This window comes from Antechinus flavipes, chromosome 2 (assembly GCF_016432865.1).
Source record: "Antechinus flavipes isolate AdamAnt ecotype Samford, QLD, Australia chromosome 2, AdamAnt_v2, whole genome shotgun sequence".
NCBI lineage: Eukaryota > Metazoa > Chordata > Mammalia > Dasyuromorphia > Dasyuridae > Antechinus > Antechinus flavipes.
Genome location: NC_067399.1, coordinates 652,665,057 through 652,681,653, shown reverse-complemented (window position 1 = coordinate 652,681,653; position 16,597 = coordinate 652,665,057). Strand labels below are relative to the sequence as shown.

General features: G+C 37.7%; 1 protein-coding gene across 1 annotated transcript in view; it reads left to right on the top strand.

Moving 5' to 3' along the window:
* Positions 1–16,597, top strand: part of SCAPER (S-phase cyclin A associated protein in the ER) — a 362,563-nt gene that overhangs the window by 83,292 nt on the left and 262,674 nt on the right. Inside the window, exons 12-15 of the mRNA XM_051982442.1 lie at positions 574–649; positions 4,097–4,214; positions 4,481–4,592; positions 11,388–11,528. Of these exons, the coding sequence (XP_051838402.1) occupies positions 574–649; positions 4,097–4,214; positions 4,481–4,592; positions 11,388–11,528 (447 nt within the window). The remainder of the gene's footprint in view (positions 1–573; positions 650–4,096; positions 4,215–4,480; positions 4,593–11,387; positions 11,529–16,597) is intronic.

Below are 16,597 nucleotides of genomic sequence, written 5' to 3'. Positions count from 1 at the left end.
AAGGGGAGTAGTGGTGTTGGCAGCTGCATCAAGCGGATAGGTAGGATGTAGAGAAAAGAGTCAGAAATGTCCAATGAAAAGTTTGTGTTTCTCTAGCGAACTCCACTCTAGACTGGACAGTTCAAACTTCATCAATTTTAAAGGGCCCTTTAGACATGAGCTATTGTTAGATGAATGCCACCCATTACTGGTATTTTTTATTTATTTTTTTTCTTTTTCATTTTATTTTATTCTTTCATTTCAAAAGCTGTGGTATTTATGTCAGGCGCTCATTTTAATCCTTTGAGTAATTCTTGTTTAGAAAATTTAATTTGGACTGTTAAAATTTTTCAGTTATAGTCTTATTGTTTATATTTTGCACTGTTTTTATTAAAGCAACATTCTGAAATTTTAAGTAATTAAATGAGGTATTTTTTCCTTTTTTCTCCATTTTTGGTTGTTAGATATATTTAAGATTCTGTTACAATACACATGTATGCGCGCGCGCACACACACACACACACACACAGAGTCTTTCTTAGTTTAGAATTTTCTTTGAAGATTTGTGTTCAAATTTTCCTTATTATATTTCAGGCTAGTGTAAGCAGTGGAAGTATATCTTTCTGTGGCATGTCTATGGACTGGAATGATGTCCTTGCTGATTATGAAGGTATATATACCAAGTGAATGTGCATGTATATGTGCTTATAAAGAGAGATGCACTTATTAAGAGTTTTTTTTTAATTTAAAAAAAATGTTTTATTGATTCCTTTTGTTTTCACATGAGTCATTTCCCATTCCCTCAACTTTGAACCTTTATTTCTGAGAAAGAAAAATAAAGTCCATTTGTTAGAGTGATGACTTCTGGTTTTTAGGGATTTCAGAAGAACTTCCCAGCATCGTGGTATTTTCATTTTGGAGGGACAAGCATCTTTGCTCTCTCTGCCTGGAGAAACATTTGGGACCGTGGTCATCTTTGAGTCAGAGAGTGGAATTAAATCTTGCCCAGGAGTTTGATAGAGAGGTACTTAGACTCCCAGAGTCAGACTGAGAGTTAAGGGGAAGACTGGAAGATCTGAGCAGCAGCAGCTGGCAGTATCTCCCCATCCCCCTCCGCCACCCCTCCCCACGTGCTGAGCAAGACACCACAATTTGGGCTAGGAAGGAGTAGTGAGCAGGAAGTCATGACTGAAAATGAGAACAAGAGGAGAAAAGGAGACCTGAAGGGAGGGCTGCGTCAGAAACCAAAGGCAAGGTCAAGGTGGGCCAACAGCTCAGACTGGAGCTTTGCTTGATTTGTTTAACCTAAAAGTTTTTACTCCTGACTAAATTGGTATAATCTGGAGACCCAATAGTTTAAATCATTCTAAAGAACCCACAGTTCTCTCTGAATCTTAGGAGATTTCTAAGAGAGCTCTGCACTACTATGATTTTATTAACAACCTTTTGCCTAATTGAATTCTGCAAAGTAGAGAGGAGGGGGCACTATATTGCCCCTGTTGTTTGTCCTCCAGTCTCGAAGGGGATCATGACGTCAGGGAGATGATGCCATAACAAGCGAGTGAATTGAATAGAAGTGAGGGAGGACTGGGCAAGGTCGCCGGCCTCACTTCCCACTCCGAGCCCTGTGGGGCCAGTGGCCAGATAGACCAATGTGACTGGAGGCGGCCTGGATGCAGGGGGAGCCCTGGGCCATTTCAAGCTGAGCTCTTTAGGAGGTCTCCTCTTCCTGAGTTCAGATCTGACCTCAGACCCAAACCTAGACTAACTGTAGCAGGGTGTGGCTGAGGAGGACACCCCTCACTCCCATCCCCTGCTGGTCCAGACTGTTTTTGGAGTCTGGCCAATCTTCCTTTGTCTGTCTCTCCCCATTCCGGCCCATCTTCCACTCAGCTGTCAAACTGATCTCCCCAAATTATGAGCTGACCTTGTCTCCGCTTTCCCCACCCAGTCCCTTCTGACAGCTCGCCACTCCCTGTAGGAGCCAATAGAAAACCATCTCTTTGGTTTTTAAATCCTCCCAAACCTGTCTGCTTCCTGCTTCTCCAGGATTCTTATTTTTTACAACATGGCCCCCTCCTCTCAGCCTTGGGCTGATCGGGGGCAGTTTCACTTTCTGGGACCCCAGTCTGGGTATCTCTCCTTATCTCCACTCTTAACTTTCTGGGCTTCCTTCAACTGTAGGCTGAAACCCCATCTTTTATCAGATTTTTCCAAAGCTCCCGTAATGCAAGTGCCAATTGGTCAGTAAACATTTATTAAGCACCTGCTATGTGTCAGGCTCTGTGCTAAGGGAGGTTAAAAGTACAAAAAGAAAATCAATCCTTGTCCTTAAGAAACTTAGGATCTAGAGGAGGAAGACCATCCACAAAAGAAGCCTGCAAGGCTGGGAAGCTTCCTAAGCTGGGGCCTTGGGGGAGGGGTCAGAAAATTCCTGGAAGAGGAGGAGGATGGCCAGGGGAGCAAAGGAGAAGGGTCTGAGCTGAACTCCCTCCGGGAGAGATGATTCGGGCGGTTATGGCTTTCTGAGGGGAGTGATCAGCGGAGGGCCTCTCTCTGCCCAGGGTCTCCCAGTGAGACATCATCTGCAGCTGTGAGCTCCGGACAACGGGTCCTGGCAGTCATTGTGACGAGTTCCCGCATGTGAGAAAGGAAAGGGGGGAAAAGGGGTAAGTCTTGGTGACAGAGACCAAGATTTATTCTGCCCCTTCCAGATAGGAGGAGGGAAAGAAAGGACTGCATGCCCTCCACAGGGCCACTAGGCCAGCAAGGCTGCCATAGTCCACACGGTGCCCGACCAGCGATCAGGAAGACTCATCTTCCTGACTTCAGATCTGGCTGAGACACTAGTTGTACGACCCTGGGTCTTAATCCTGCTTGCCTCAAATTCGTCATCTGTAAAATGAGAATCAGACAAAGCTGAAGAAGCAAAAATTATGATGATAGCGGATAGAATGCCAGGCTCAGCCCTAAGAAATCTCATCCTTCTGAGTTTAAATCTAGCTTCAGATTCTGTTTGCCTCAGTTTCCTCAACTATAAAGTGAGCTGGAGAAGGAAATGGTGAACAACTCCAGTATTTTTTTGTTTGTTTGTTTGTTTGCTTTTTATAGCTTCACTGTCTTTGTTGAGAAAACCCCAAATTGGGGTCACAATGAGTTGGACATAACTGAAAAACACCTGAACAATAATACTGCCACCCAACGGTGTTCATATGGGTGTGTATGTTGATAGACAGGTGTATTTATGTATATGTATTTTGTGCATCTATGAACGTTTTATGTGTTGTAGCCTGTTGTATCATTTTCTTGGTTCTGCTACTTTTACCCTGATTTTCTAGATGTTCATGCATCTAGATCTGGAATAGTCCTTAGAGTGTATCTATTACAACCCTCTCATTTTAAAGATGGGGGAACTGTCCTGTTATCTTGGATCTTCCTATGTTCATGCAAATTCCTTATGTTCTTTATTACTCTTGATCATGACTGCAATTCCTGCTTTTTTTTTTAGCGTTTGCAGGCTATAATACAACAGGATATTATAATATAACATAGCATAGTCCTATTTCGAGAGATTTATTGTAAAAAGAAACTTGTAAGTGAATTCAGGAAAGCACATGGAGTGAGAGATTTTCTGTGGCATACATGCTCCCCTAGGGCTAGGGCAGTTCTGAACTTTGAAGGCTGATGTAATTCCAGGTACCCAGTTTTGAAATTAACTCTTTTATAGCTGGAAGCATCGCCTCCCTATTCCAGAGTGTTTGGCAGCCTGATGGCTCTGTAGGGTTTATTCCTTTTCACTTAGCTCTTCTTAAGCCATTTTTTTTTATATATACAAGAATTACTTTTTGGTGAGTTGCTTGTGTTTAATTTTCTTTCTAACAATGTTTTGGAGGACTCTTATATGATTTAGTGTGGTGAGGTCAGAGGTTCCACTAGGATATGTCACTATCTCATCTTCCTAAAATTCCCACGGAGTGTCTTTTTATAGCAAATGATTGAGTAGGAATAGATGTTGTCATTTCAGCTAGTCACTTTCAGAGTTACATTTTTCAAAATGGTATATTCAGACAAGATTGTTCTCTAATAACAAAATCAACTGATTTTTAACTTGGAGCAGCTCGAGAGTCATGGCGTCAAAATACATCTTGGGGTGATATAGTCGAGGAGGAACCTGCCCGACCTCCAGGACATGGAATTCACATGCATGAAAAGCTTTCCTCACCCTCGCGCAAAAGGTTTGAGCTTTTAAACCTGACTTAATATCCTCACTATCAAAAGAAACTGGCCATCCCATAGCATTAAAAACAGCTGTCATTTAGTCTTTTAAGGCCCTTGCCCCTGAAGAATTGCTGACACCTTCAGAACTACATGACTAACATAAATGACTTGCAGTTAAGAATGGGTTTGTTTTTCAAGAAGTTTGACTTCTGATTTGAGTGTAGATTTTTGCATTGAATCTTCTAAAGTGTTTGTCCCTTGCTTCTTCCTAATGTGTCAACAGGACAATTGCAGAATCCAAGAAGAAACATGAAGAAAAGCAAATGAAGGCCCAGCAGCTAAGGGAAAAACTGCGGGAAGAGAAAACATTGAAGCTTCAGAAATTGTTAGAACGGGTAAGCTGTTTTGCCTGCGCGGAAGGCAGGGAGGTCCTTTCTGAGCCTGTCTCTGGTCCCTGTCAGAGCTGTGGTCACGGCAGTGTAATCTTCTGGGTCTGCTGTGGGAATGGTTGGGCCTCCTGCAGCTGCTATGTGGCTTCTAGGGGCTCCCTGTTAGCTCCAGAATCAAAGGTATACTCTTCCTGGTGTTCGAAGCTCTGTATAACCTGTCCTTTTCCTACTTTCTGGTCATGTGACATCACCTACCTCTCCAGAGCCCTCCATAGTCTGTAGTCTACTATGTATAGTGTGTATATATAGTCTAGCTACACTGGGCTGTGGCAGCTCCTGGAGCACAAGATTTCATTCCTCAGCTCCTTGCCTTTGTCCTCCTGCCCTCTCTCTCATTACCATACCTCTGTTTCCCTGGCTCCTTCAAGACTCTTCAGTGCCCCTTTCTTAGTCCCTTCCCTTTTCATATGGGGCTATATACTATATACTCTATCTAAAATGATCCTTGTATTAGCCCTGGGAGGTAATACTGTTTACCTCTATTAATTTTTATTTAATAATTACTTTATATTGACAACATTATCCCTTGCACTCGTTTCTTTTCCGATTTTTTCCCCTCCCTCCCTCCACCCCCTCCCCTAGATGGCAAGCAGTCCTTTATATGTTGGATATGTTGCAGTATATCCTAGATACAATATATGTTTGCAGAACCGAACAGTTCTCTTGTTGCATAGGGAGAATTGGATTCAGAAGGTATAAATAACCCGGGAAGAAAAACAAAAATGCAGATAGTTCACATTCATTTCCCAGTGTTCTTTCTTTGGGTGTAGCTGCTTTTGTCCATCATTTATCCATTGAAACTCAGGTCTCTTTGTCAAAGAAATCCACTTCCATCAAAATATGTCCTCATACAATATCGCTGTCGAAGTGTATAATGATCTCCTGGTTCTACTCATTTCACTTAGCATCAGTTCATGTAAGTCTCGCCAGTCCTTTCTGTATTCATCCTGCTGGTCATTTCTTACAGAACAATAATATTCCATAACATTCATATACCACAATTTACCCAGCCATTCTCCAATTGATGGGCATCCATTCATTTTCCAGTTTCTAGCCACTACAAATAGGGTTGCTACAAACATTTTGGCACATACAGGTCACTTTCCCTTCTTTAGTATTTCTTTGGGATATAAGCCCAATAGAAACACTGCTGGATCAAAGGGTATGCACAATTTGATAATTTTTTGGGCATAATTCCAGATTGCTGTCCAGAATGATTGGATTCGTTCACAACTCCACCAACAATGCATTAGTGTCCCAGTTTTCCCACATCCCCTCCAACATTCATCATTATTTTTTCCTGTCATCTTAGCCAATCTGACAGGTGTGTAGTGGTATCTCAGAGTTGTCTTAATTTGCATTTCTCTGATCAATAATGATTTGGAACACTCTTTCATATGAGTGGTAATAGTTTCAATTTCATCCTCTGAAAATTGTCTGTTCATATCCTTTGACCATTTATCAATTGGAGAATGGCTTGATTTCTTATAAATTTGAGTCAGTTCTCTATATATTTTAGAAATGAGGCCTTTATCAGAACCTTTAACTGTGAAGATGTTTTCCCAGTTTGTTGCTTCCCTTCTAATCTTGTTTGCATTAGTTTTGTTTGTACAAAGGCTTTTTAATTTGATGTAATCAAAATTTTCTATTTTGTGATCAGTAATGGTCTCTAGTTCATCTTTGGTCACAAATTTCTTTCTCCTCCACAAGTCTGAGAGATAAACTATTCTATGTTCCTCTAATTTATTTATAATCTCATTGTTTATGCCTAGGTCATGGACCCATTTTGATCTTATCTTGGTATGTGGTGTTAAGTGTGGGTCCATGCCTAATTTCTGCCATACTAATTTCCAATTATCTCAGCAGTTTTTATCAAATAATGAATTCTTTTTCCAGAAGTTAGGGGCTTTGGGTTTGTCAAACACTAGATTGCTATAGTTGACTATTCTGTCTTGTGAACCTAACCTTTTCCACTGATCCACTAATCTGTTTCTTAGCCAATACCAAATGGTTTTGGTGACTGCTGCTTTATAATATAATTTTAGATCAGGTACAGCTAGGCCACCTTCATTTGATTTTTTTTTCATTAATTCCCTTGAGATTTTCGACTTTTTATTGTTCCATATGAATTTTGTTGTTATTTTTTCTAGATCATTAAAATATTTTCTTGGAAGTCTGATTGGTATAGCACTAAATAAATAGATTAGTTTAGGGAGTATTGTCATCTTTATTATGTTCGCTCGGCCGATCCAAGAGCACTTAATATTTTTCCAATTATTTAAGTCTGACTTTATTTGTGTGGAGACTTTTTTATAATTTTGCTCATATAATTCCTGACTTTCCTTTGGTAGATAGATTCCCAAATATTTTATGGTATCAACAGTTATTCTGAATGGAATTTCTCTTTGTATCTCTTGCTGTTGGGTTTTGTTGGAGATGTATAAAAATGCTGAGGATTTATGGGGATTTATTTTGTAGCCAGCTACTTTGCTGAAATTATGAATTATTTCTAATAGCTTTTTAGTAGAATCTCTGGGGTTCTCTAGGTATACCATCATATCATCTGCAAAGAGTGATAGTTTGGTTTCTTCATTGCCTACTCTAATTCCTTTAATATCTTTCTCGACTCTTATTGCCGAGGCTAGTGTTTCTAATATGATATTAAATAATAATGGTGATAGAGGGCAACCTTGCTTCACTCCAGATCTTACTGGGAAAGGTTCCAGTTTTTCCCCATTGCATATGATGCTTACTGATGGTTTTAAATATATGCTCCTGACTATTTTAAGGAAAAGTCCATTTATTCCTATGCTCTCAAGTGTTTTTATTAGGAATGGATGTTGGATTTTATCAAATGCTTTTTCTGCATCTATTGAGATGATCATATGGTTTTTGTTTGTTTGGTTATTGATATAGTCAATTATGCTAATAGTTTTCCTAATATTGAACCAGCCCTGCATTCCTGGTATAAATCCTACTTGGTCATAGTGTATTATCCTGGTGACGATTTTCTGTAATCTTTTTGCTAATATTTTATTTAAGATTTTAGCATCAATATTCATTAGGGAGATTGGTCTATAATTTTCTTTCTCTGTGTTATTAAACACAAAGTTTAATAATGAACCCCAAATCCTGGATGCACCCACCCAGCACCAGGAATGAGTCTGCGTGATCCCAGCACACCACTGCTGTGGAAAGAGGAAGCTGCTGCGGAGAAAGGAAGCTTGGAAAGCCTCCCCTGTCCTAAAAGCAGTAAAAATGTTTTAAAAAAAAAAAAAAAAGGCAGAAAAAAATGAGTAAAAAAGTAAAGAAGATTCTGGTAATAGCTTCTGTGGTGAAAAAGAAGAACCAATTTCAAACCCTGAGGTGACTAAAGACAGATTGTCTCCAGATGGAGGCCCCAAAAGGTGATATAAACTGGTCCCCATCAAACAAGGCTCTTCTAGAAAAAATTTTAAAAGATCTCAAAAGAGAACTAGAAGAAAAATGGGGAAAGGAAAAGAAACTCTGTAAGAGGATTTGGAAAAGGCATATAATTCATTAAAAGATAGATTTGATAAAATGGAAGAAGGAAAAGATGAGAGAGTGGAATAAAGATAAATACACAATTAAAAATAACCATGAATGTGAATGGGATAAACTTATATATAAAATGCATCTTTTACTGACCATAACACAATAAAAATTATATTTAATAATGACTTAAAATTACAGAGGGAGTTTTCTAAAGAATAGATGGGTCAAAGAACAAGTCATAGGAAAAACCAATAAATTTATTAAAGATAATGACAATGAAATAACATATGAAGATTTTAAGTATGTAAGCCAAGGCAAAAGTTTCTTTCATGAAAATAGAATCAAGATGATATTGAACTGTAACCTATTCAACATGTAAAGGATTGCTTGCCATCTGGGGGCGGGGGTGGAGGTAGGGAGGGGAAAAATCGGAACAGAAGTGAATGCAAGGGATAATGTTGTAAAAAATTACCCTGGCATGAGTTCTATCAATAAAAAGTTATTTTAAAAAATGATATTGAAAATAAATTAAAAACAAAAAGCCAAATGAATTAATAAATAGAATTAGGAGCTGGACTTTTTGTTTGCTTGTTTGTAAAGATAAGCAGTTAGCTAAGTGGATTAAAACAAGGAAAGGAGAAAACTAAATAACCAACATGAAAAATGAAAAGAATGAATTTACAACTATTGAAGATTCAATGAAGGAATTATTAGAAGTGATTTTGTCCAATTTTATGTCAGTAAGACTGATTATCTAAATGAAATGGATGAATATTTTCAAAAAGATGAAATGTACAGATTAATGGAACAAGAAATCAATGGAACAAGTTAATAGAAGAAAAGAAATTAAACAAGCCATAATTGTACTTCCATCTACCAAAAAACAAACAAAAGGACCAAATGGATTTACACATGAATTCTATCAGACATTTAAAGAAAAATTAATTCTAAACTAGATAGACAGTTTTTCAAAAGACGAAAGAAAGCTTATCAGATTTCTTCTGTGATTCAAATATGGTTTTGATACTTAAGGAAGAATCAAAACAGGAAAAAATAGACCAAAGATTATAATTAATATTTATACAAAGTTTACATAAATAGGAAGATTACAGTAATCTATTACCGGGTTGAATTTAAACCAGGAATGCAGGGCTGGTGCATTATTAAGAAAATCATTTATTGTAGCAATATCTCACTATTTAACTAAAACTATTGAAAAACTATTGCAGTCTGTCAGACACTAAGTATAGATCAACATCTTTTCACAGTCTATCAGGATTAATTCAAAATAGATTTATGCCTTAACAATAAAATATGACAGTGTAAACAAATTAGAAAAAGCAAGGAAGAAATTAGTCTCAGTTTTGTGGATATGCAACAATTTATGATCAAATGAGAGAAAGGAGGTTGTAAAAGATAAAATGAATAATATTATTACATGTGATTTAAAAGTTTTTCATAAAGAGAATATGTACAGCTGAAAATTGAGAAATGAACAATGAGACAACACTTTACAATAAGTTTTTCTGACAGTCTTTATTTCTGATGTACATATAGGGAACTGATTCAGATTTATAAGAATGATTATGTACCCCAGCTGATTAATAATCCAGAGTCTACTGGGTGAAGCTGCTTTTCTTTAGAAATTCACAAAATTGACTTATTGTATAGCTAAAGGATATATTTTTAGTATACTTAAATATGCTATATATTATTACAGATAATCCTGTGTAGATTATATCCTCACAGTTGGTATATTTTTGTGTATTCTTTGGATACAGATGAAATCTCTTTATAGATTGGAGAGAAAGAGAGGGGGAGAGAGGGCTGGAAAGGAAGTGTGTGCCAGTCCATTGATACTTAAAATTATTAATTATTTTAAAGTTGTCCTTTCTCTGAATGTTCTTCTTAAGATTTTGTGGAAGATAAAATGATCCATACTATAACAGAATGTAGTATTGAGCTGGTTCTAGTGGGATGCTGATGCATAAAACTGGCTTCAAAATACAATACAAGATACAAAAAGGGAAATACTTTGAAGACCTTTGATTATCAGCAATTCATAGCTTTTATCATTTTTGTTTTAATAATTTATCATAAAGAGATGAAACTCAAATGCTTATGATAATAAACTCTTACATTTTTACTTTAACCTATTTTTGGGTAAGTCCCATATTGATGTTGACATTTTTTTCTTCTTGTATGTTTAAACTGAAATAGAAATTGTTTGTGATTTTTCATTCTGTGTCAGAACGTCCTTGCAAAGCAAGCCATAGCATTGTAGAGCAGTGGAGATAAAAGGAGCATTAGGAACTATGGAGTCCAGCTCCTTGTGTCACACATTTTCCCCTAATATCCTCATCTTCTATTTGCTTAGGGCTTTATGGTTTTCAGTGTTTTTTACATATATCATATTCCATTTACATGTAATAATCTCTGAGGGGTAGTTAAAAAAAAACAGGGATTATTCTTGTTTTACAGTTGAAAAAATGGGGGTTCAGAGAAATAAAGGCATTTTAAGGTTCCATGATCCATGGAATTGCTTGATTTGGGAACTAGGTGGAATAGAAAGAGGCCAGATTGAAGAAAGAAGATAGGAATAGGAGTCTGCTTCAGAATAGGAATTGTCTTCTGACTTTACATTCTGAGCTTTTTCTGTTTCACAATGCTTCTGCAACTTTTACAAGAAACACCTGACTGGTAGAGGACATTTGACATGCTAAGTCTACAGATATAGTGACTTAAGCCAAAAGACCTGGGTTCAAATGTAGATTCTTCATCTTAAAAGCTGGGTGGTCCTGAGCAAATTACTCCTCTGTGCCCCAGTCTTCTTATCTAAAAATGGAGGGGAGCTGAAATGCCCTATGAGGTGACATTGTCGCTTCTATTTCTGATTCCTGGTCACCGTGTTCTTTCTTTTTATAACAAGGAACTGTTGTAAATGATTGTCTCCACTTTGTCATTTTCAGAATATCAGCCGTGAAGTTTCTTGCTTGGGACACATGAAATGAGGGTGTGGAGATGTGTGACAGCTTTGGGAGAGATGGGAAGAGAAACAGAACGGACCCTAGATACTCTCCAGTGGGTTCTGTTCCTTTCTTTCACTATCAAATAGTAATCAGTGGAAGGAAGGTGCGAAAGCTCCACGTTTATGTGGTCACTTATGTGGAAGAGGGGAAGGCTGAAGGCCACATTTAAGTCGTAACATTAACGCTTTGTGCACAGGAAAAAGATGTCCGAAAGTGGAAGGAAGAGTTACTGGATCAACGAAGGAGAATGATGGAGGAGAAATTACTTCATGCTGAATTTAAGCGGGAAGTGCAATTACAAGCCATCGTGAAAAAGGCACAAGAGGAAGAAGCCAAGGTACCTTCTGAACAGTAAACTTGGCCATTTTCCTTTTAAAGATACTTTTGTCATTTTTATCAAACCTGATTATTTTTAAAAGGTCATAAGTAGGACCACTTGCTACGAATGTGTGTATGGTTTTGCAGATTATATTCTTTTAAAGTCATTTTGTTCATTGTCTCAGGATGTCAGAGGCACTGCTAATACTCTTGCACTGATATCTCAGATGCTACCATCTTTGTAGAACTTTGTGGCCTACTCTTTGGTGAGGAATCTCTGTCTTGAGCTAGTCTGGCTTTCACATCCCAGATGCACAGCCCCTATCCTGAGCCTCCCAGAACTTTAACTTTGCTGGGCTTTGGGAATTTCAAGGACACTTCTGTGCTGCTCTGAAGACTCAAAACAGGATTTTTGTCTAAGCTTAATGTTTTTTTCCTTCCCGTAATCCTTGACCAGATGATACCAGGAAATCTGAAACTGTCTTGTCAGAATATTCATTTGTCGAATGGCAGGAACATGTGAATATTGGTACTCACTGTATGGCTATTTTAATGGTTATTTTTCACTTGGTTTAAATGGATTCATATTTGTTTAATTTTCTAGCACATTTACCTTAGTTATTATTTTTATGCTGATGTGACTTCTGTAATCATATTAAGGAAATTATGGTTTATGTAATTCCCATCTAGACAGATGTTTAAATTCTTGAAGTAAATTTACATAGCTTACAAATAAGTGAGATTGGCTGACCTTTGGGGCTCCTTTATTCTTGAAAATCTAACTTAATTGAGCCAGAAGACTTAGATAAAATACTTACTTCTGGATAATGTAGTCAGGAGATCCTGCTGACAATTACTGCCTGAGTTGGTTCTATACCTTTCAGTTGTTGGCTATTAACCAATCTCTGAAATTTCTTTTCTAAATGTTTATGTCAAAAAAACACATAAAAACAGAAAATCCACCATTTTTCCTCCTTTCTCATTAGTTCCGCAGATTTATGACTGAATTCTTTTTAATGAAATACACATCTGCTGTAATCTTTGTCAAACGTTGCTATCACTTTCTCATTTGGTGTTGTCTAACACTTCAATTGGTGAAAAACTGTATCCCTTCTTGCTTTTGGACTGTCTTAACTTTATACTGGACAATTTCTTCTTGGTTGAAAATTATCATAGTAACTATTTTATTTTAGAATAATGTTTCATATTTTGAGGAGGTTCTACATCCCAGTTGTCTCATAAGCCTTATGATATAGGTAATGTATTTTGTATTATTTTTAATCAGTTAGAAGGTTCCTTACTTAGTGGTATAATGCAGTTGGTTTTCCATTTTTCCAGTATTGCTACTCAAATATCCAACTTGGTCTTTTTTCCCCTTTGTGCATGGCCAGATATGTCAATGAATTGGTCTTTTGTATTCATAATTTTTTTAAATATTCATATTTTACTCCTCTCACACAAGTCATGGAAAATGCCTCTTAAAAAGCAGTTTATAGAAAGAAATGTTTTATTAGAGTGTTTTAAAGGGTCTATATTGTTTTTAAAAGGCGATACGTTAAAGTAAATAGCACTTTGTTCCACAAATCAATAATATGCAGATTAAATATCTGTGAGAATTGTATTTAGATTTTGTTAGTTGGTTGTTTAGGACTTAAAACTGGTTTTCTCTTAGAAAAAGTATTATAGATTGTATTTTGATTCTCAGGCCAACCCAGAAATGTACATCCATAATACATTTAAAGTATATTATTCATTCTCCACTAAAAGTCTCTTCTGCTGACTGATCATGCAAAGTGAACTTGGGTTCTTCAGAGCTATAGCAGAAGACCTCAAATGTGGGCAAGTTTTTAATCTAGAAAAACTAAAAACAGGTGTGTGACCACTTCTTCCTTTTTTTTTTTTAAATAACTTTTTATTGACAGAGCCCATGCCAGGGTAATTTTTTACAACATTATCCCTTGCACTCACTTCTGTTTGGATTTTTCCCCTCCCTCCCTTCACCCCCTCCCCCAGATGACAAGCAGTCCTATACATGTTAAATATGTCACAGTATATCCTAGATACAATATACGTGTGCAGAACAGAACAGTTCTCTTGTTGCACAGGGAGAATTGGATTCAGAAGGTAGAAATAACCCGGGAAGAAAAACAAAAATGCAAGCAGTTTATATTCATTTCCCAGTGTTCTTTCTTTGGGTGTAGCGGCTTCTGTCCATCTTTGATCAATTGAAACTGAGTTAGCTCTCTTTATCGAAGAGATCCACTTCCATCAGAATACATCCTCATACAGTATCATTGTTGAGGTATATAATGATCTCCTGGTTCTGCTCATTTCACTTAGCATCAGTTCACGTAAGTCTCGCCAGTCCTCTCTGTATTCATCCTGTATTCATCTTACAGAACAATAATATTCCATAATGTTCATATACCACAATTTACCCAACCATTCTCCAATTGATGGACATCCTTTCATTTTCCAGCTTCTAGCTACTACAAACAGGGCTGCTACAAACATTTTGGCACATACAGGTCCCTTTCCCTCCTTTAGTATCTCTTTGGGGTATAAGCCCAGTAGAAACACTGCTGGATCAAAGGGTATGTGCAGTTTGATAACTTTGTGAGCACAGTTCCAAATCGCTCTCCAGAATGGCTGGATTCGTTCACAATTGTGTGACCACTTCTGTCTCTTAATATCTGTGGACCAGACTAGTTAAGAATAGAAAGGCCCATCGCTATGAAGACTGAATAACAAATAAATTTTTAGTTGACCACACAAACCCATGAAAACTTAGAAAGAGGCTGTGTTCTCTATGGTGGAAGGTAGTAATCACATCTTTTTAGTTTTGAAACAAATAATTAGTCATAGAAAAAGATGTTTTGTTGGGATAATTTGATGGGTTTATTATCATCTCAGTGTGGGTGCTCCCTCCAGTGGTACAGATCCTGAAGCTCTTCCACTCATTTCTGTGATTCTTTGTCATGTTTTTGTGTAAATCCTCTGTGAAGTGTTCCCCCAGGAGCTGACGAGCCTGCCCGGCAGCTGCCTTGGACCCTTGTTACATTCCCAGCTCCCCTCTTTTCTGGTCAGACTTTTCTTTCTCAGTGTTTGCTATAACATTTACCTGCAGAGTCACGCCTGCTCTTGTATTTCACCAACATTTTGGTGCCTTAGTTTTAACTCTGCAAAGGAGGTGACATTCCATACTTCATAGATATTCAGAGGTGAGGGCCTTTGTGTCAGGTAGAACCTTGAGGTCGTTGAAACTCTCTTTAGTTTCTAAAAGTCATCCTGGTTTCCTCCTGTTTGATTGTGGGCCTAGTCCACTGTCTCCCTACAGTATCTAGAACCAGGCTTAGATGACCAGGGTTTTGCCCCAAGTGGGAAACGTTGTTTAGGGTGGAAAATTCAAAAAGTTCTGACAATAGCTATACTTCTTCAAGGAAGGAGGAGTAGGGGCGGGGTTCTGTTGTGGGACAGAGTTTGGTAGTAGCATGGGGAGAATGGGGGGAAGAAGGCCCCAGCCCTAAGCATATTCCTCGGTCAGATAAAGGAATGTAATTAGATGGACCCTAATCCTTTTCCAGCTTCTGTCCTCTAGCACTTAGAGATTTTAGCAGAGCTGACTTTTTAAATTCTCCCTCATCCTTGTCTTCAAAAGTGTATTGCCCATCCCCCAGTAATCAGGTTTTTTAGAGGCCATGAAAAAAATAACTGACCTATCATTTTGATCTAAGGAACAATCAAGTAAAATAGGAGCTACCAGGTGGCTTGTTTCCTGGGTGGTTGGGCAGCAGAAGATTTGTGATCTCCTAGAATCTCTTTCCACTAGGCCTGGTGCCCTGTGGATCTTACCATCCTGAATGGGATAGTGCCTACTGTTACCCTAGTGTCAAGTTTGTGGTGCTTGTCCTCGGTACACAAATTCCTATCGCTTCTTCCTGGTTTTTCCAAAATAGATGTTCTGATCCATCAGTTCTCTGGGTTACCATCCAACTTACAAACTACGGTCTGGATAGAATACATTCTTCGTTTTGTTTTGTTTTTCTCATGTGAGTAGTTGAGCTGAATTATTATTGTTATTGTTGTTATTATCGTTGTTGTGATTATGGCTTTCCCTTAGCAGGCCTTACAATATTTCAGTGCTTGATGTAGGAAAAAAATTCTTCATAAAGAACATTTATCTGGAAGACTTCACTATCTTTAAGTCTATGCATGATGTAATGGTACCAGTTTTTAGGGTCATCTTTTAACAAATGTTCATCATAAGATCTTCAGTACAGGATGACCATATTTCTTTTTTTTTTTAATTTTATTTTATTTAATTAATAACTTTGTATTGACAGAATCCATGCCAGGATAGTTTTTATACAACATTATCCCTTGCAATCACTTATGTTTCGTTTTTTCCCCTCCCTCCCTCCACCCACCCCCCCAAGATGGCAAGCAGTCCTATATATGTTAAATATGTTGCAGTATATCCTAGATACAATACATATTTGCAGAACCGAACAGTTCTCCCGCTGCACAGGGAGAATTGGATTCAGAAGATTAAAAATAACTCGGGAAGAAAATCAAAAATGCTAATAGTTCACATTCATTTCCCAGTATTCCTTCTTTGGGTGTAGCTGTTTCTGTCCATCATTTATCCATTGAAACTCAGTTAAGTCTCTTTGTCATAGAAATCCACTTCCATCAGAATACATCCTCATACAATATCGTTGTCGAAGTGTATAATGATCTCCTGGTTCTGCTCATCTCACTTAGCATCAGTCCATGTAGGTCTCTCCAAGCCTCTCTGTATAGGATGACCATATTTCTGTGCATCACAAAGGACCTATGGTCTGATGGTCTTTCTTTTGTTCTGGTTTTAGTTCCAACTCAAATGTTTGGCAAACTTGGTGTTAGAAAATTCTTGTTAATTTCTTATTAAATTCTTGTTTCTCAATATATATACACAAAGCCTGTTTCAGGCCTTCCCAGCATACTTCTTTCAGGGCTGTATGAAGACTAGTGAGAAGGCTCAGCAATCCTTGGCCTTTGTCTTCATGAAAGTGCTTCTTGTGGTTCTCCTTCTACCTGTTTTTACCA